This window comes from Oncorhynchus mykiss, chromosome 6 (genome assembly GCF_057628025.1).
Source record: "Oncorhynchus mykiss isolate SJ-2025 chromosome 6, ASM5762802v1, whole genome shotgun sequence".
NCBI classification, from domain to species: Eukaryota; Metazoa; Chordata; class Actinopteri; order Salmoniformes; family Salmonidae; genus Oncorhynchus; species Oncorhynchus mykiss.
Window position 1 is genome coordinate 63,893,026 of NC_143027.1, and position 21,085 is coordinate 63,914,110.

The 21,085-nt window shown below is 43.6% G+C and overlaps 1 protein-coding gene across 2 annotated transcripts in view; it reads right to left on the bottom strand.

Moving 5' to 3' along the window:
- LOC110526332 (lysyl oxidase homolog 1) overlaps positions 1 to 20,670 on the bottom strand; it is a 33,725-nt gene extending 13,055 nt beyond the window's left edge. For both annotated transcript variants that reach the window (XM_021607207.3, XM_090238543.1), the window contains exons 1-3: positions 18,774 to 20,670; positions 5,950 to 6,058; positions 4,652 to 4,789 (exon numbers count right to left, since the gene is read on the bottom strand). In XM_021607207.3, coding sequence (XP_021462882.3) covers positions 4,652 to 4,789; positions 5,950 to 6,058; positions 18,774 to 19,884 — 1,358 coding nt within the window. In that variant the 5' untranslated portion in view covers positions 19,885 to 20,670. The remainder of the gene's footprint in view (positions 1 to 4,651; positions 4,790 to 5,949; positions 6,059 to 18,773) is intronic.
- Positions 20,671 to 21,085: the final 415 nt, after the last annotated feature.

Consider the following 21,085-nt stretch of genomic DNA (forward strand, 5'->3'; position numbering starts at 1 on the left):
AGTGGCAGGGACTGGAAGACTAGTCAGGATCGAGGCAAAGATGAATGGAGCAAAGTACAGCGAGATCCTTGATGAAAACCTGCTCCAGAGCGCTCAAAACCTCCAACAGGACAACAACCCTAAGCACACAGCCAAGACAATACAGGAGTGGCTTCGGGACAAGTCTCTGAATGACCAGCCAGAGCCCGGACTTGAACCCGATTGAACATCTCTAGGGAGACCTGAAAATAGCTGTGCAGCAACACTCTCCATCCAACCTGACAGAGCTTGAAAGGATCTGCAGAGAACAATGGGAGAAACTCCCCAAATACAGGTGAGCCATGCTTGTAGTGATATACCCAAGAAGACTCGAGGCTGTAATTGCTGCCAAAGGTGCTTCAACAAAGTACTGAGTAAAGGATCTGAATACTTATGTAAATGTGATATTTCTGTTTTTTAGTTTGAATAAATTAGAAGAAAAATAATAAATTAGACATTTTAATAAATAAACATTTCTAATAAACTGTTTTTGCTTTGTCATTATGGGGTATTGTGTGTAGATTGTGTGCAGATAGATGATCCTAAAATCAATTTTAGGGTAATGCTGTAACGTAACGTAATGTGAAAAAAGTCAAGGGGTCTGATTACTTTCCGAAGGCACTTTACGTCATCTGGAATTTAACTGTGAACATCTGTTGTACTGTTTGATCATTATTGATCACTCTATTGTGTAAATGGACAGAAATGTAATATTGAGATGTACATAATTCTTAATAGAGAAAACCTGAATCTATTTAAATTAAACCGAGTTCATACTATGTTTGTCGCCATAAAACACTGATTCTAAGGTTTTATCCTAAACTTTCTGTACCGTACAACATTTGCTCAATACACAAATGAACATATGGATGGATTAAGGGGGCACACTCTGACTACACATTGTATTACAATATTCCATTGGGGGGCAAAATGTAGGACAGTAAAGTTGATTTGGCAAAGAGTGTTCGCTTTCTCAAAACAAGCACACTTGTTACTGTGCTCTTTTTATTTAGTTAAGTTAATAAGAACTAATTCTTATTTACAATGATGGCCTAACCCGGCCAATGCTGGGCCAATTGTGCACCACCCTATGGGACTCGCAATCCTGGCCAGATGTGATGCAGCCTGGATTTGAACCAGGTACTGCAGTGACGCCTCTTACACTGAGATGCAGTGCCTTAGACCGCTGTGCCACTCAGGAGTCAAAGAGTTCTGTGCAGTTCCACTAACACACAATCATGTCATCATATAATACCAGGCACCAGGCCTATGATGCCAGGGCACAGATTGACAGGAACATTTATGGATTATATTCCCATTTCCATTGGCCAATCAAATCAAGCTGTTGCATTGGCTAACTCCCGCCCTGGAAACCAATGTATAAACGAACAGTGATGTCAGCAGGCAACATTGCCAATCTGCTAACGGGCAGTCAACATTCCATAGAGCTGAGGACAGTAAGTACAGCCTGAGACTTGTTGCACAAACCCTTTGAACCCAGACATACTGTGACCAACAAAATCATTGTGGAACGCAAGGTCATAGAGGAAGGGCAGGGCAGAGGGTGTCCAGACATATCAGTGATGTCATGACATATTGTATTAAGTAAAGCCATGATTTCACCAAAAACGTGAACGTTTTTTGATCAAACGTGAACGCACCGAACTCAGATAACCAAACTAATAGAAAACGAATGAGCTAAACAGACAACTTTTAATGTCACGTGAAACAGCAAATCTGATTAACCCTGTAGAGCAAGGGTCTTACAGTTTTTAGTGTAATAGCAAGGTTGTGTACAATGGCAACAGAGAGGATGGCTGCTGTTTTATGGGCTCTTAACCAATCGTGCTATTTTGTTAGTTTTTTCGCATTGTTTGCAACTGATTTTATACATAATGTTGCTGCTACTGTCTCTTATGACCTGAAAAGAGCTTCTGGAGATCAGAACAGCGATTACTCACCTCGAATTGGACAAATCATTTTTCTTTAATGAGTCGGAAGAGAGGGATTTACTCCAGACACCCGAACAGGCCCTCATCCCCGTCATTTGCAGGAGAAAGAGACAGGTTTCGAGGAAGGAGGTTTTTGGTGTCTTGTGAGGATCCGGCAACGAGTGGCTAATCTGCCTTTGCCATCGGTACCATTGGCCAACGTACAATTTCTGGATAATAAAATGGACAAACTAAAAGCACGTACAGTATATCCTACCAACGGGACACTAAAAACTAATATCTTATGATTCACCAACATGAATAACATGAATAACCGACATGAATAGCTGGCGGGTTATACACTGTACCGGCAGGGTAGAAAAGCAGCCTCTGGTAAGACAAGGGGTGGCACTCTATGAACAGTTGTAAACAACAGCTGGTGCACGATATCTAAGGAAGTCTCAAGGTTTTACTCGCCTGAGGTAGAGTATCTCATGATAAGCTGTAGTGGCTTCTACCTAGAGAGTTTTCATCTGTATTTTTCATAGCTGTCATAGCTTTTCATAGCTGTCTACACAACACCACAGACCGATGCTGGCACTAAAACCGCACTCAAGGAGCTGCATACTGCCATGAGAAAACAGGAAAATGCTCATCCAGAGGTTACGCTCCTAGTGGCCGGGGACTTTAATTCAGGGAAGCTTAAATCCGTTTGACCTCATTTCTATCAGCATGTTAAATGTGCAACCAGAGGGAAAAACATTCTAGACCAGCTTTATTCCACACAAAGAGACGCGTACAAAGCTCTCCCTCGTCCTCCATTTGGCAAATCTGGCCCTAATTCTATCCTCTTGATTCCTGCTTACAAGCAAAAATTAAAGCAGGAAGCACCAGTGACTCGGTCTATAAAAAAAGTGGTCAGATGAAACAGATGCTAAACTACAGGACTGTTTTGCTAGCACAGACTGGAATATGTTTCGGGATTCTTCCGAATGCATTGAGGAGTACACCACATCAATCAGTGCCTTCATCAACCCCAACCAGAAGCCATGGATTACAGGAAACAATCGCACTGAGCTAAAGGGTAGAGCTGCCGCTTTCAAGGAGCAGGACTCTAACCCGGAAGCTTATAAGAAATCCCGCAATGCCCTCCGGCGAACCATCAAACAGGCAAAGCGTCAATACAGGACTAAGATTGAATCAAACTACACCGGCTCCGACACTCGTCGGATGTGGCAGGGCCTGCAAACTATTACAGACTACAAAGGGAAGCACAGCTAAATAACTTCTATGCTCGCTTCGAGGCAAGTAACTGAAACATGCATGAGAGAATCAGCTGTTCCGGACGACTGTGTGATTACGCTCTCCGCAGCCGATGTGAGTAAGACCTTTAAATAGGTAAACATTCACAAGGCTACAGGGCCAGACGGATTACCAGGACGTGTACTCTGAGCATGCCCAGACCAACTGGCAAGTGTCTTCACTGACATTTTCAACTTCTCCCTGTCTGAGTCTGTAATACCAACATGTATCAAGTGGACCACCATAGTCCCTGAGCCCAAGAACACTAAGGTAACCTGCCTAAATGACTACTGACGCATAGTACACATGTCTGTTGCCATGAAGTGCTGGTCATGGCTCACATTAACACCATTATCCCAGAAACCCTAGACCCACTACAATTTGCATACCGCCCTAACTGATCCACACTGCCCTTTAACACCTGGACAAAAGGAACACCTATGTGAGAATGCTATTCATTGACTACAGCTCAGCGTTCAACACCATAGTGCCCTCAAAGTTCTTCACTAAGCTAAGGACTGTGTGGTGCAAGGACATCAACCTCTCCCTCAACGTGATCAAGACAAAGGAGATGATTTTGGACTACAGGAAAAGGATGTCCAAGCACACCCCATTCTCATCGACGGGGCTGCAGTGGAGCAGGTTGAGAGCTTTAAGTTCCTTGGGGTCCACATCACCAACAAACTATCATGGTCCAAGCACACCAAGACAGTCATGAAGAGGGCATGACAAAATATATTCCCCCTTAGGAGACTGAAAAGATTTGGCATGGGTCCTCAGATCCTCAAAAGGTTCAATAGCTGCACCTTCGAGAGCATCCTGACGGGTTGCAATACTGCCTCGTATGGCAACTGCTCAGCCTCCGACCACAAGGCACTACAGAGGGTAGTGCGTACGGCCCAGTGCATCACTTGGGACAAACTTCCTGCCATCCAGGACCTCTATACCAGACGGTGTCAGAGGAAGGCCCTAAAAATTGTCAAAGACTCCAGACACCCTAGTTATAGACTGTTCTCTCTGCTACCGCACGGCAAGTGGTACCAGAGTGCCAAGTCTAGGTCCAAGATGCTTCTAAACAGCTTCTACCCCAAAGCCATAAAACTCCTGAACATCTAGTCAAATGTCAAACATATATTACCTCAATTACCTCGACTAACCGGTGCCCTCGCACACTGACTCTGTACTGGTACCCCTTTATATAGCCTCGCTATTGTTATTTTACTGCTGCTCTATAATTATTTATTACTTTTATTTTATTTTAAAAAATTTCTTAAAACTGCATTGTCGGGTAAGGGCTTGTAAGTAAGCATTTACCTGTTGTTTTCGGCGCATGTGAGAAATACAATTTGATTTGATTTGAGTATCATAAACCAATAGCATAAATGGGTTTGGTTACTCACTGATGGCAGCTGTGCCACTCCCAGGTGTGTCGGGGTCGGTTGGGCATGAAGTCAGCCGTCCCCTGGTTCTTAACCCTCTGTGGGAAGCGAAGCAGGACTCTGATGTCATAGTCTGTAGTCTCACCGCTGTAGGCAGTGCTGTGGGGAGACAAACACAAAGTATGGAATAGCAATGAGTGAAGGAAAGTACAGATGGCTACAGAGAACTAGTCTCCCAAGGGTTGTCCCGGTGAGTTTCTGATACCTCAGGCTCACAATGTGTTCCTGCAACTAGACAGAATTGAGCGGGCCTGGAAAAGCTACAGGGAAGGAATATGATAAATAAATAATTCACATTACAGATTACTGTGATTCATCTCCATAGCCTACTGCACACCTTTTCAGTCTTGTAGCAAGGAAACCTTTGTAGTGGACAGGCATACACTGTGTAGAGACGTCCAGTATGAACACATTTTAGAATTGTTTTAATAATAACCTGCATTCCAAAGTATCAGTAAAAATCTTTGCAATTCATCTTATGGCTGTTGTTGACATTGGTGTGTATAACACATTATACAAGGCCATCTGTCCATGACTGCTGATAGCACAGACAGGATATGAGAGGGCTTTGAGGAATGGCTGTGCTTGAGATGGGAAGGAGTGCAAACAGAAGAGCCAGTGGGACAACAAAGTTCATCGCCATCATTTAAATGCTCTGCAACCTGGGCAATTGTACCGTACCCATCTAACCCTGGGGCCAAAGTCAGAGGCCCATTATGTATGCTGCGACTGCAGATCAAACCACTCAGAGAACCATTTACTGACACGCCAGGTTAGATAGACACGCTTTAGGCTGTGTATACACAGGCAGCTCAAATCTGATCTTTTGCCCAATTATCGGCAAAAGATATGATCTGATTGGTCAAAAGACCAATTAGAGGCAACATATCCGAATTGTGTAAATGCAGCCTTAGTGACAGGCACCAGATTTGAGGTTATTGATGTTGCACTGTGAACTGGGTCCCAAACTTTATATACTGCAAATTAGATAAGGAGTAACTTTACTAAGCAGGTAGGTAAAACTGTCTGGTGCTGAGACATTAAATGAGAATATTCACCAATAGGCACATGGAATCTTTCAATCTGTTCTAACTAATTGTTCATCAGCATGTGCATACTGGCTTTCAAAAACCGGTGATAATCTTTCATGCCATTAACGTGTGCAGAGTGACGACGAACAACATGATGTGTGTTCTCCTCTTCCAAAGCAAACACAGACACTTATTAAAACACTTAAAAGGTTTCAAATGGTCTCTTACCTTGCCAAGCATTTCTCCTCGGCAGCACAGCGGAGAGAGTACATGTGAGCCCTCTGGATATACGTGGAGGCCTGCACATAGTTGGGATCAGGAACCAGGTCTGGCAAACCTAGAACAAGACACTTGGCTCAACACATAGTATCCTTCAACAGCAATTGATTCAATCATGTTAGTACCAGCACCTTGATGCCAATGTCAACTTTAACAGGTCTGCATCATCCCTGGACAGAATATAGAGTGTTGATGTGGTGCACCGACCAGTGAGGTCATTCCTCAAATAAAACAGCATAGCTTTACACCTTGTTCATCAGCTCTATTTAATTCCCCTGCATCGTGTTATTGGACGAAGTAAGGACTTTGATACAGATGCAGTAGAAGGTCCTGCCTTAAATGACATGCAGCTTATAAATCCTTCATAAACACTGCAAATATTTGTTACAAATCATCTATAACCGTATGTCATGCTTTATCAATGGTTCATAAATGTGGCATAACTGTGTGACATAACCACCAATGTCAAATGTGACACAACCCACTATGTCAAATATGACATAAACCCGCGCTTTATAAAGGGTGGTATAAGCACAGCTTAATAAAGGCCTTATAAATCATATTCAATTGAGGCTTCACAAAGCATTTATAACCCTTTCATGCACCTTAGTAAAGCATCGCAATGGCAGGCTATTGGGTTTGATTCCCAGGACCACCCATACGTAAACATTGATTCACACATGACTGTAAGTCGCTTTGGATTAAAGCGTCTGCTAAATGTTCTATATTAATTCACTAAAACATTTCTAGGATGGCCCAACCTCTTTCCGTCTTGGGTGCAGAGTCAATATTGGACCTGAACTCAACTTCCTCCAAAATGCTGTGCTGCAGAATGAAACACACTCTAATGTGCAGTCATGCACATCAGAACACGTTGGTACGGCCTTTTTCACACTTTTGTAATAGAAAAACAACCAAATTGGATTTTCTGTGTTCACAACAATGCTTAAACCACATTAGGGGATGACTTTTGAGGTCTGGAAAAAATCTAAGAAACACATTTTTTTGGGTGTTGTTCACCTTTATTTCAATGAGCATGCCCTGCACTGTTGTTTGGTTTGTGGGTTTTCTGTAGTGAAGTAAGCGCACATGTAATGTGATTTGGGCGCCAATGGAATTGGTTGAGTAAAAGACCAGCAACACCGTATTATTCAGAGCCCCATGAAATAACACCATCTATACATTCTAGAGACCCTACTGAGTATTCACAACAATACTAAGCCCATACTGTGCGTATTCCATATACAGTGATTCGCATTGGGGGCATATATTTGACCTTGGAACATATTTTAAAACCCAAATTTAATGCAAATGTCACTTAAATGTGAGTCATTGTTAATGTTTAGACAATTATTGTTCATATTTCATTAATGGTTATTGACACTTTTCTACAATTACGTTGGGCACATTTATTTAAAAAAATCAGAAATTCCGTGACACGGAAGTACTTTTTTAGTGTTGCTGATGAGACGCTGATCATGTGATGAGTTCAAATGCCCACTTGTGCTGACGCAGGACAGTGAAAAACAAGTAAGTTAACCTTTATTTATTGTAATTTAAATGAGTTTGTAGTCGTTAACTGTTGAGTTAGATTACATACTAGCTACCTCAATTGTTATTTAAAATAATATTGGTGACTTCACACGATTTGCTAGCTAGCCGAAATGTAGCTAGCTAGCAGGCTCAGCAAAATACAAATCCCCCTAGATACAGCCACGTCTCATAGTCACGTCATGATAGTAATATTACGAAGTTAATATAGTTTTCAATCTTCCTTCCCATTTAGAGTTAATTAACATGAACATATTAGCATCTCCTGGCTTCCACGCATAGCATACAAGCCACTGACGCAAACATCTACATTTTAAAAAGTCAATAAATCCATATAAGAATAGTCTACACCATCACAATAAATCCGTTATTTATTTTAGACAAGTCTAAGGAAACATGATATGAAGAAAATGTAGTCTATTTCAGAAAAACAGAATTGCATATTCTGAGCTCTCTTTATGTTAGGCCCTGATCTGGCTATGCCAAATGGCTGTGGGCTACACTAGTTCCTCACTACATATCCGTTGCCAAACCCAGTGGCTCCAGGTCATCTATAAGTCTTTGCTAGGTTAAGCCCCACCTTATCTCAGCTCACTGGTCACCATAGCAACACCCACCCGTAGCACACGCTCCAGCAGGTATATTGCACTGGTCATCCCCAAAGCCAACACTTCCTTTCCTTTCCTTCCAGTTCTACGCTGCCAATGACTGGAACGAATTGCAAAAATCTCTGAAGCTGGAGTCTTATATCTCCCTCTCTAACTTTAAGCATCAGCTGTCAGAGCAGCTTACCGATCACTGTACCTGTACACAGCCAATCTGTAAATAGCACACCGAACTACCTCCTCCCCATATTATTACTTACCCTCTTGCTCTTTTGCACCCCAGTATCTCTACTTGCACATCGTCATCTGCACATCTATCACTCCAGTATTAATGCTAAATTGTAATTATTTTGCCTCTATGACCTATGTATTGCCTACCTCCCTACTCTACTACATTTGCACACACTGTACATAGATTTGTATATTTTTATTTTATTTTCTGTTATTGACTGTACGTTTGTTTATGTGTAACTCTGTGTTGTTGTTTTTGTTGCTCTGCTTTGCTTTATCTTGGCCAAGTCAGAGTTGTCAATGAGAACTTGTTCTCAATTGGCCTACCTGGTTAAATAAAGGTGAAATAAAAAAAATAAAAAAATACTTTAACCAGACAAGATTTGCTTAGTATTCCATTGCATTATTTTATATTATGTTATAGTATGAAGAACAGTATGAAGAATACAGTTGAACATAAAATAGAAAGGATATTTTCTCCAAATGATTTCTGAGGGAGTACATACAGTGCCTTGCGAAAGTATTCGGCCCCCTTGAACTTTGCGACCTTTTGCCACATTTCAGGCTTCAAACATAAAGATATAAAACTGTATTATTTTGTGAAGAATCAACAACAAGTGGGACACAATCATGAAGTGGAACGACATTTATTGGATATTTCAAACTTTTTTAACAAATCAAAAACTGAAAAATTGGGCGTGCAAAATTATTCAGCCCCCTTAAGTTAATACTTTGTAGCGCCACCTTTTGCTGCGATTACAGCTGTAAGTCGCTTGGGGTATGTCTCTATCAGTTTTGCACATCGAGAGACTGACATTTTTTCCCATTCCTCCTTGCAAAACAGCTCAAGCTCAGTGAGGTTGGATGGAGAGCATTTGTGAACAGCAGTTTTCAGTTCTTTCCACAGATTCTCGATTGGATTCAGGTCTGGACTTTGACTTGGCCATTCTAACACCTGGATATGTTTATTTTTGAACCATTCCATTGTAGATTTTGCTTTATGTTTTGGATCATTGTCTTGTTGGAAGAAAAATCTCCGTCCCAGTCTCAGGTCTTTTGCAGACTCCATCAGGTTTTCTTCCAGAATGGTCCTGTATTTGGCTCCATCCATCTTCCCATCAATTTTAACCATCTTCCCTGTCCCTGCTGAAGAAAAGCAGGCCCAAACCATGATGCTGCCACCACCATGTTTGACAGTGGGCATGGTGTGTTCAGGGTGATGAGCTGTGTTGCTTTTACGCCAAACATAACGTTTTGCATTGTTGCCAAAAAGTTCAATTTTGGTTTCATCTGACCACCTTCTTCCACATGTTTGGTGTGTCTCCCAGGTGGCTTGTGGCAAACTTTAAACAACACTTTTTATGGATATCTTTAAGAAATGGCTTTCTTCTTGCCACTCTTTGTGCAATATACGACTGATTGTTGTCCTATGGACAGAGTCTCCCACCTCAGCTGTAGATCTCTGCATTTCATCCAGAGTGATCATGGGCCTCTTGGCTGCATCTCTGATCAGTCTTCTCCTTGTATGAGCTGAAAGTTTAGAGGGACGGCCAGGTCTTGGTAGATTTGCAGTGGTCTGATACTCCTTCCATTTCAATATTATCGCTTGCACAGTGCTCCTTGGGATGTTTAAAGCTTGGGAAATCTTTTTGTATCCAAATCCGGCTTTAAACTTCTTCACAACAGTATCTCGGACCTGCCTGGTGTGTTCCTTGTTCTTCATGATGCTCTCTGCGCTTTTGACGGACCTCTGAGACTATCACAGTGCAGGTGCATTTATACGGAGACTTGATTACACACAGGTGGATTGTATTTATCATCATTAGTCATTTAGGTCAACATTGGATTATTCAGAGATCCTCACTGAACTTCTGGAGAGAGTTTGCTGCACTGAAAGTAAAGGGGCTGAATAATTTTGCACGCCCAATTTTTCAGTTTTTGATTTGTTAAAAAAGTTTGAAATATCCAATAAACGTCGTTCCACTTCATGATTGTGTCCCACTTGTTGTTGATTCTTCACAAAAAAATACAGTTTTATATCTTTATGTTTGAAGCCTGAAATGTGGCAAAAGGTCGCAAAGTTCAAGGGGGCCGAATACTTTCGCAAGGCACTGTACATGCGGCTATTCTGTGTTGAGTGGTTAACAAATAAATTAGTCCTCCTATATGCTTAATTTAGTGTTAATTATGTAACTTTAGTTGTGATACAAACATTGGGCTACATGTTTGAATTTTTTTTGTATTGTACCCCATTTTTTCCACCAATTTCAATCTTGTCTCATCGCTGCAACTCCCCAACGGGCTCGGGAGGCGAAGGTCAAGTCATGCGTCCTCTGAAACAGGACCTGCCAAACCACACATTCTAACACCCACCCACACTGCTCAATTGACGACAAGGTCAGCCTGCAAGCGCACGACCCACACAAGGAGTCGCTAGAGCACAATGAGCCAAGTAAAGCCCCCCCGGCCAAATTCTCCCCTAACCCGGACGACACTGGGCCAATTGTGCACTGCCCTATGGGACTCCCATCACGGCCGGTTGTGATACAGCCTGGGATCGAACCTGGTTCTGTAGTGACACCTGTAGCGATGCAGTACCTTAGACCGCTGCGCCACTCAGGAGGCCTATATGTTTAGATTTTTAATACATTCTAAGACTGCATGATGCGACTCTAGTGATTATTTGAAAAAAGTTGCTTGAATGGCATGAGGTCTAGTTTGTTTCTTGCACAGGCTGCAAACACTTCATCAGTCTCTCATTCACAATTTGACAAGCACTTGATAATGCCTCAAATTTCCCCCTAAAAAGATCCACGCCTTTTTCGGCCAGCGGCCGTTGTGCCCTTGGGCCGAATATAATAATTATACTTCCCATCACCCGGCTGCGTGCTCTGAAGCACCTCTCACTTCCATGGCTGTCTCAGATATCTCAATTCTTATTAACCAATGCCCATCACGTGATTTGTTTCTTCCCCCAGGCATCTCAGCACCTGTAAGCTACAAGTGAAGACAGACACATTGGGGACACAACTGTGCGTCCTTCTTATTGAATTCTGAGGCGAATTTTGAAAATATTGGAATAACTGTCCACATTTACTTTTCGTCAGCCAACAAGATGAGTAGGCCTAACGAACAGCAAAGCACTAGCCTATGTCAATATTCTATCCCCATAGTATAAAAGTTGATCTATTCTATTGGGAATCATACCAAAACCCCAACATAGAAAAAACCACCTAGAACCCCACATAGAAAATATAATCTAGACTAAGCCCCCTAGTGACGCCCTGATCTACTCTACCATAGAAAATAAAGGCTTTCTATGGTCAGAACATGACAATAGGTCCAAAATGTTATCAATTAGAGGGAAAAACACCATTCTCAAAAGTGACCGCAAATGCGATTATGCACGTAATTTTATTATAAAGGTGCATTTTTAGGGTGAAAATTATCTTCCCCAAACTTGAAACTCACACACTGCCTATGTATGCCAGCTAGGCTATACGCTGGTTATAAAACAAATGAATGTGCTTAATTCTAAGAAGTTATTTGGTCACTTTAGTTGTGATTCAAACCTTATGATACAAAACATACAGTGGGGAGAACCAGTATTTGATACACTGCCGACCAGGTGTGCACACACTGCAGCAGGGATTTTGGCCCACTCCTCCATACAGACCTTCTCCAGATCCTTCAGGTTTCAGGGCTGTCGCTAGGCAATACAGACTTTCAGCTCCCTCCAAAGATTTTCTATTGGGTTCAGGTCTGGAGACTGGCTAGGCCACTCCAGGACCTTGAGATGCTTCTTACGGAGCCACTCCTTAGTTGCCCTGGCTGTGTGTTTTGTGTCGTTGTCAATCTGGAAGACCCAGCCACGACCCTTCTTCAATGCTCTTACTGAGGGAAGGAGGTTGTTGGCCAATATCTTGCGATACATGGCCCCATCCATCCTCCCCTCAATACGGTGCAGTCGTCCTGTCCCCTTTGCAGAAAAGCATCCCCAAAGAATGATGTTTCAACCTCCATGCTTCACGGTTGGGATGGTGTTCTTGGGGTTGTACTCATCCTTCATCTTCCTCCAAACAGTGGAGTTTAGACCAAAAAGCTCTATTTTGGTCTCATCAGACCACATGGCCTTCTCCCATTCCTCCTCTGGATCATCCAGATGGTCATTGGCAAACTTCAGATGGGCCTGGACTTGCGCTGGCTTGAGCAGGGGGACCTTGCGTGCACTGCAGGATTTTAATCCATGACAGCGTAGTGTGTTACTAATGGTTTTCTTTGAGACTGTGGTCCCAGCTCTCTTCAGGTCATTGACCAGGTCCTGCCGTGTAGTTCTGGGCTGATCCCTCACCTTCCTCATGATCATTGATGCCCCACGAGGTGAGATCTTTAAATGGAGCCCCAGACCGAGGGTGATTGACCGTCATCTTGAACGTCTTCCATTTTCTAATAATTGCGCCAACAGTTGTTGCCTTCTCACCGAGCTGCTTGCCTATTGTCCTGTAGCCCATCCCAGTATTGTGCAGGTCTACAATTTTAGCCCTGATGTCCTTACACAGCTCTCTGGTCTTGGCCATTGTGGAGAGGTTGGAGTCTGTTTCATTGAGTGTGTGGCCAGGTGTCTTTTATACAGGTAACGAGTTCAAACAGGTGCAGTTAATACATGTAATGAGTGGAGAACAGGAGGGCTTCTTAAAGAAAAACTAACAGGTCTGTGAGAGCCGGAATTCTTACTGGTTGGTAGGTTATCAAATACTGATGTCATGCAATAAAATGCAAATGAATAACTTAAAAATCATACAATGTGATTTTCTGGATTTTTGTTTTAGATTCCGTCTCTCACAGTTGAAGTGTACCTATGATAAAAAATTACAGACCTCTACATGCTTTGTAAGTAGGAAAACCTGCAAAATCATCAGTGTATCAAATACTTGTTCTCCCCACTGTATAGGCCTATGAGCTAGGCTACATGGCGTGTGCAACTATGATTTTAGAGGTTAAATCAGTTTAACATTGCAGATAGATTGTGGCTTCCATCAATGTAATTTTCTGCATCATTTCCATTCCCCAATAAAAATTTTTTGTAAATGTACACCACCGTTCAAAAGTTTGGGGTCACTTAGAAATATCCTTTTTTTGAAAGAAAAGCACATTTTTGGTCCATTAAAATAACATCAAATTGATCAGAAGTACAGTGTAGACATTGTTAATGTTGTAAATGACTATTGTAGCTGAAAACGGCAGATTTTTCATGGAATATCTACATAGGCGTACAGAGGCCCATTATCAGCAACCGTCACTCCTGTGTTCCAGTGGCACGTTGTGTTAGCTAATCCAAGTTCATCATTTTAAAAGGCTAATTGATCATTCGAAAATCCTTTTGAAATTGTGTTAACACAGCTGAAAACTGTTGTTCTGATTAAAGAAACAATAAAACTGGCCTTCTTTAGACTAGTTGAATATCTGGATCATCAGCATTTTGTGGGTTCGATTACAGGCTCAAAATGTCCAGAAACAAAGCACTTTCTTCTGAAACTCATCAGTCTATTCTTGTTCTGAGAAATGAATGCTATTCCATTAAAGAAATTGCCAAGAAACGGAAGATCTCAGACAACGCTGTGTACTACTCCCTTCACAGAATAACGCAAACTGGCTCTAACCAGAATAGAAAGAGAAGTGGGAGGCCCCGGTGCACACATGAGCAAGAGGACAAGTACATTAGAGTGTCTAGTTTGAGAAACAGATGCCTCACAAGTTCTCAACTGGTAGCCTCCATAAATAGTATCCACAAAACACCAGTCTCAACATCAACAGTGAAAAGGCGACTCCGGGATTCTGGCCTTCCTCTGTCCAGTGTCTTTGTTCTTTTGCCCATCTTAATCTTTTCTTTTTATAGTCTCCACTTTTATATGATGTAAAAAAACACGATTTCAAATGTTGCTACATAAGACTGAATCCAGGTGGTGTGTCACACATTCGACATAGTGGGTTATGTCACAGTTGACGTTGGTGATAATTTTATTTAGCGCTTATGAAGCCTTTAGAAGCTGAACGTCATTTAAAGAGGGACCTAAGATTTGGTGTAGACTTACAAGTTACATATGGCAGCACATTCAGATAGGTGGAAATAAGGGTATTGTGGTCAGTAGTCAGGAATCACTAATTACAGTACATTTCAGATGATAATCTTAGCAGAATTAGTATCCCTCCCTATAGGTCACTATAGATTCTGATCTTAGTGTACAGAAAAAAGCTAATCATGCCAATAAAAATAAAAATTAGTCTACATGAATGAGTCATTCATTCTTTAAAAATGTCTTCCCTAGAACCTGAATGTGAAAGTGAAAACATGGTTGGTACACACAGGGAGAAATTATGCTAAGACGCTGGGGCTTTCCTAATATGATGTGATGTTTCATGACACTAATCCTAATATGAACCTGTCATTCCATGTTAACCTTTGCCATGAAAAATACATTCAGACTATTCATATCTGGAGGGGATAATGAATGCTAAGAATTAGAAAATCGACTTCACCAGAATACTAGACTTACAATTATGTTCTGCTACAGTATCCAAAGTTTATATTTCATATTTGTTGTAGGCTCCTAGTAATCAAAAATAGAAGGATCTTTCACGTGTATGCAAGAAAATGTGAGAGATGGAGGGATAGAGAGAGAGAGAGAGAGAGAGAGAGAGAGAGAGAGAGAGAGACAGAGAGAGATAGAGAGAGAGAGAGAGAGAGAGAGAGATAGAGAGAGAGAGAGAGAGAGAGAAAGAAAGAGAGAGAGAGAGGGAGACAGACAGAGAGAGAGAGAGAGAGAGAGAGACAGAGAAGCATGCTAAGGTAAAACAACAATGATCTCACACCCCGCTGTTCCCTAACTGGGCCAGTGATCGACTGTCAGAGAATCAGAAGACTAAATAAAAAAGCAGGCCTGAGTTGTCTGAGCCAATGTGTGTCCCATTTCCAGTAAAGGGCATGCCAGAAAGGGTCACTGGGATACCTTATCACCACCCCCTTCCTTCCCCCTTTACCTCAACCTCAAAGGCCAGACATCCACTTAAATGTGAACCAGTTGGAGCAACATAAAGTCAATCCCAAGTTTTGACCTCTGGTACCATAAAAAAAAACTACCATCTGCTTCATTTTGGTTCCAGTAAAAATGACAAAACAGCAAAACAACTAAAGGCATATGGGGATATGATATTTAGCGTTGTGCTTTTCTATTCCCACTCTGTTGTTACTGTTGTTTACAGCAGGCCTTGGATACAGTTTGTTTATAGGAATTCTACAGAGAAAGCGTCCTATCTCCTCTGCCTGTTTACCGTCCAGGTGAGCCTTCCCCAGTTTAGACACAGGTTCAAGTGAGGGTTCTGTCTTTCCCAGCACTGTGTACACATCCTATTTGTCATCTCTCTCTGAAGCAGACTTACAGGCCACGGGAAGCTTCCTGGGGCAGACCATGTAAACACTGTAAGGCCTGTGTGAAATGCAGAGTTTTTCCATCCAGCAGCGGTCTCTTCTCCCTCTTCTTTCGGCAAGGCCTTTGTTCTCTGGCCCCCTAATCTCCGGAAACTGGAAATTGGGTATTTTTTCAGAGGGATAAAGTGTGTCTGAACCAAAAGCTGATCAGCCCTCGAAAGCATTTGACAAGGCTACATACTGTATCATATTCTAAATGAGGCACTAGAGAAAATATGTTGGATTTTGCCATTTCTGTAATTATGTCTTTGCCTGAAAGTGTACAATACACAACATGCAAACACATCCCTTTTACTAAGTTAATGGCATGTCATTTCTTTTTGAGAACAGCTCTTTCATTAGAGTGGGTGCATGTGAGAATGTGTGAGAGCTTAAGAGTGGTGAGAGAATAGAGTGCAATACAAATATTGCACTATATAATAGTCTGTGACGGTTGCAGTCACAGCTCTCCGTGAACAAGACAAGTCCGAGCCTATTGCAACACACCAACACACAGGTTCTTTCCATCACCTCATTTATTCTTGTTTCCATTAAGGCCATTTGGCAATAAACAAGACAAGTTACTACTTTACTTATCTCTATTGATAACTCAATACAGTAACACAGTAAACTAGTTGAATCAAAGTTGTTTCACATTAGTTAACAACTCAACCAAATATAAATCAAAACTAGACATTGAACTGATGTCTGTGCCCAGTGGATTTATTTGGATAGTCCATATGTAGATGCTCTACAGACTATCACTAACATTTCAAATAACTATCTACTAACCCTAACCCTAATCCGAAACTTAACCCTTACCCTAACCCTAATCCTAATCCTAAATTTAACCCTTACCCTAACCCTAATCCTAAATTTAAGCCTTACCCTAACCCTAAACTTAACCCTTACCCTAATCCTAAATTTAACCCTTACCCTAATCCTAATCCTAAATTTAACCCTTACCCTAATGTTGCTTATCAACAGATTACTTATCAACAGATAGTATGACCATCCGTAGAGCATCTACAGATGGACTAGCCAGACTATCCAGATAAAATGTGACCCTCAATACTTCTGTATCTAATCTCTCTTTGATTTGAGTTCTTGTATTCATTTGAGTGGGAACAAAGCGAACCGGTCTCCACATTTGAAGGTATGTCAGTTAAATTGGAATCCCTTGCAGCCTTTGCTTCGATTGACTGTCAGCCCACTGGAAGAACTTCAATCACATGAATTAAATGGCGTGTGAGAAAGCTGAGGCATCTGCACACATGTTGGCTGTGTCTTGGACAGAGAAGAATGCTTCCACATTCCAGTGTCTTAATGCGTGAGACTGAGTTATGGAATTGAAGCACAAGGCACATTAAAGAGCCTGATGCACAGCCAGGCCAGGCAGAGGAATAGAGATATGTGTAAGTCAGTCTTCCATGCTCCCAACCAGAGGAGACGATCCCATCAGATGTCCCACCCCCTCAGGCCATGGAGGCTCCTAGCAGCTAGAACAGAGAAAACGCCCACACACGTGTTGGGAATTGCGTTACTTGCCACAGGGCTTCAGTTACTCTAAATAAATGTTTTCCATATTGCCAACTTTGGGTTCCAATAATAAAGTCAGTGTCCACCCCCTACCCTCACCCTGCTCCCTAACCCAGCCCTGTGATTGGCTCTCAGAACAGAGTCTATCAATTACCCATGGTTTTCGAGAAATGGTGTGTTTTTAATTACGAAACAAGTCCTGGGCCTTTTGGCTGGGCCGATGCATATCTAAGAGCAGCTCATTGATGCTCCCTCCCTCTTCACCCCAGCTCATACTAAATATTTGTTTGATTGCCTGAGGCAATGGACCCCATATGTTACTGGGACTTTTCACTCTCTCTCTCTCTCTCTCTCTCTCTCTCTCTCTCTCTCTCTCTCTCTCTCTCTCTCTCTCTCTCTCTCTCTCTCTCTCTCCCTCTCTCCGTCCCTCTCCCTCTCCCCCTCTCCCACTCCCCCTCTCCCTCTCTCTCTCTCTCTCTCTCTCTTTCTTTCTCGGAGTGGTACAGGCAGCACCTCCCTCTCTCCCATCCAACTCACCCAGGCCCCAGTCACCCTCCTCCAGCCAGCCCCAACACTGAGGTCACCTCTATTCCCAGGTTCTGCACCCAGACCTCCCCAAGAGCCAAGCCATTTTCAGCAGACTATTACTCCCCAAGCTATGACACAGTGAGCCCTGTGTGTGCGCTCACCACATTGGCAGGCCTTTCTCAACACCTGGTTTCAATAACCCCTCTGAGTGAGTGGGAAAAGATGAACCGTCCTTCAGTACAGTTTGCTTTTGTTTGGCAAATTGGAATTGAAAGACTTGAGCCAGTAAATAACAATGCTATTCTAGTTATTTAAAGGGATTTCCATGTACTGTGTATTGGGCCTAAGAGATGTGAAATGAAAGACCTCTAGAAAACAGTGTACTTCTCCAGCTGCAGAGGCACATAGCTGGGGAGACAGGTGGTAAGGGTTCTGCTCCCCCTGGGCTCACAGTGTCCACCACTGTCAGGAAGCAGCAGAGGAGCGGAGGAGAGGAGCCACATTCCCTTCTTGTTTTCTCTCCTTCAACTGAGGAAGAACCTGGATGTGACCCCACAAGTGCATCATCCACTTCACATGTGCACTACCATTAGGATCTGGTGGTTCCTTCGTGGTTTGCACGACTGTCTTGTACTGCTCACATCAAACAGTCTATAAAGTTGACTAAATAGAAGATGACGAATCGCTCTAGTTTCTTTAGGACCACATACAGATAAACTTTCATACTCTCAAAACGAAATACTGTACATTCTGATGATTTAAAACATCTGGTTGGACAGTGGACAAAGAGCTGGCTTTGTTATAGGACATAAGACGTTCAACTAAATTACTTTGTGCATGTGCATTGCGCATACCTCTCTGTTCCGGCCGGTAGACACTCCCGACGTTGACGCTGGGGTTCTCCACGGCCGTGTTGGGGTTTCTTCCTGGCACCACAGGCAGAAGGAAAGGAGGCTGTGGCTGCACCTGGGGCCTACCGAACGGGGGGAACTGCTCGTACTGGGGGCTTCGTACTGGAGGCTGAGCGCCACCCATTGTCCTATCCGGGGCAACTGGCACTGTGTCGGCAGGGGCAGCAGCAGGATCCTCTCCTCCATTGTAGAGGCTGTGTGTGTATCTGCGGTCCAGGCCATCTGAGAAGGGTGGCTGGGCAGCCTGTGCTGGAACAGCAGGCATGGCAGGTACGGCAGGGTTGGGCCCGTAGCCATAGGACTGGTAGTAACGGTAGCCATCCTCACCATAGTCCTGCGGGGAGCGTGGAACCACAGGTGCCAGACCAGCGCCAGTTCCATACCCAACTCCAGTGTATCCTCCACCGACACCAACATATCCTCCACCACCAGCACCGTATCCTCCACCACCAGCACCATAGCCTCCACCTGTGGCCCTCTGGAAGGGTGGCTCCGCGTAGCCCCGACCTGCTCCCTCCACCACACTGGGATCATAGGGCAGGGGGTAGGGCTGCTGAGGGAAGGGGTATTGCGGGTAAGGCTGGACAGGGACGTTGTAGGAAGATGAGAAGGATGATGAGGACGACGAAGAGGACCCAGTGGATGGCCTGAAGCGGGGGTTGGTGGAGCCTGTCCCCACTGAGCCCTGGCGCCAGTTGTTGGGCACCTGTCCGAAGCCAAATGGATGTCGGACCTGTCCTCTCACGGTCTCCGAGCCTCCCCGGGAGGGGGCCTGCCTGCGCACGTTCCCTCCTTGTGGTCTGCGGGGAATTCGGGGGCGAGAGTCAGCCACCACCACTCTGTGACTTCTCTCCTGGTCCTGTGCTCCAGCAGGGACGTACTCAGCTCCACTGTTGAGGAGACTGAACCTCCGGCCGTTGTTCTCCCACTGGATCATTTGTCTCCAGGGGGTGGCAGCGACATCCTGCCCCACAGCCTGGTCCTGGGCCTGGGCCCATCCGAAGCCCAGTAACACACACACCAAGCTCTTCACAACAAGAGGCATCATCATCATGACACTAAACACACCTCAACTCACCACCACACAGAGAAAACAACCAACAGCCGCTCAAAAACGACCAACCACCTGTAGCCTATGTCAACACAGCATGAATCCTCTTCTAGGGGTATGGAGCAGCATGTGGTGGGAGTGTGGAGAGGATAGCAGGAGGATATGCCAGTGGTTCTGTCCATTCGCTGCTCCTTACAGCTGGCTAGAGAGGCTGAGGATCAGTCTGTGTCCAGGAGCAGTCATATCCAGGAGGGGGGAGTGGGCTCCAGAGGCCCCGCTGGTGGTGCTAGTGTCTGTTAGTGCTGTGAGAGAATGCCCTGTCTTCCTGGCTGTCTAGCTGCGCTGTGACTGTCAGTTGACTGAGCATTGCTCTCACTCAGCCTTCTGGAGAGGAGTGCCTGCCTGTGTGCCTCGACCGAAGCCTTCTATTTGCTTCTCTGATTGCTTACAATGGGCTGTGAAAAAAAAGCACTCAACTTTGTTTTTTTTTAAGGAGAGGTCCCACATGGCCCTAGTGCTAGAGCGGTTTCCTGGACTGACTGCAGGAGCCAGGACTCGCTCTGTAAGGCTTCCAGAGTCAACATCACCATCTGCAAAGGCATTCAGATTTATATCGCGGCTCACTTTCCGTTGCCCAAATTCTTTTATCATCCTGAACAAGCAGAGATGCGTTGAACATGGCCTGGATTCACCCACACAGGTGTCTAGCAAACCCTTTTACCTCATAACTACGTACAGATGGGAAATAACTTGCACCAAAAATAACTTCCTCACTCAGATCAGTTCAGTTACAATGAGCAACAGGTTCCTTTAAACTGGAGAATTGATGAAGAGGAGAGCGTATGAGGGACAGTCACTATTATTGCCTTCTGTATACTTATTTCCTGATATGAGGGGATTTTCCATCTGGTTATAGAGAAAGTATTGTTTTTTTAATCTCAACAATCCACCCACTATGTAGTTCTACTCATGTTTGGAAATGTGAAGTGTCCCCCACCCCAAGACCTATTATGCAATGAAGTTGAGGTCAATTAAGCAACCCACCCAGCATCTCCCCTGTGGCCAGTACAATGCACAATACACCCATACAGAGCTCCCAGATCAAACCGTGTGCACTAAAATAGTAGTAGTACCCCCTTTTAAATTATATTGTAAGGTAACATTTTAGATGAAGTAGCTCTTATACCTGTGTAGTATTGCTGTA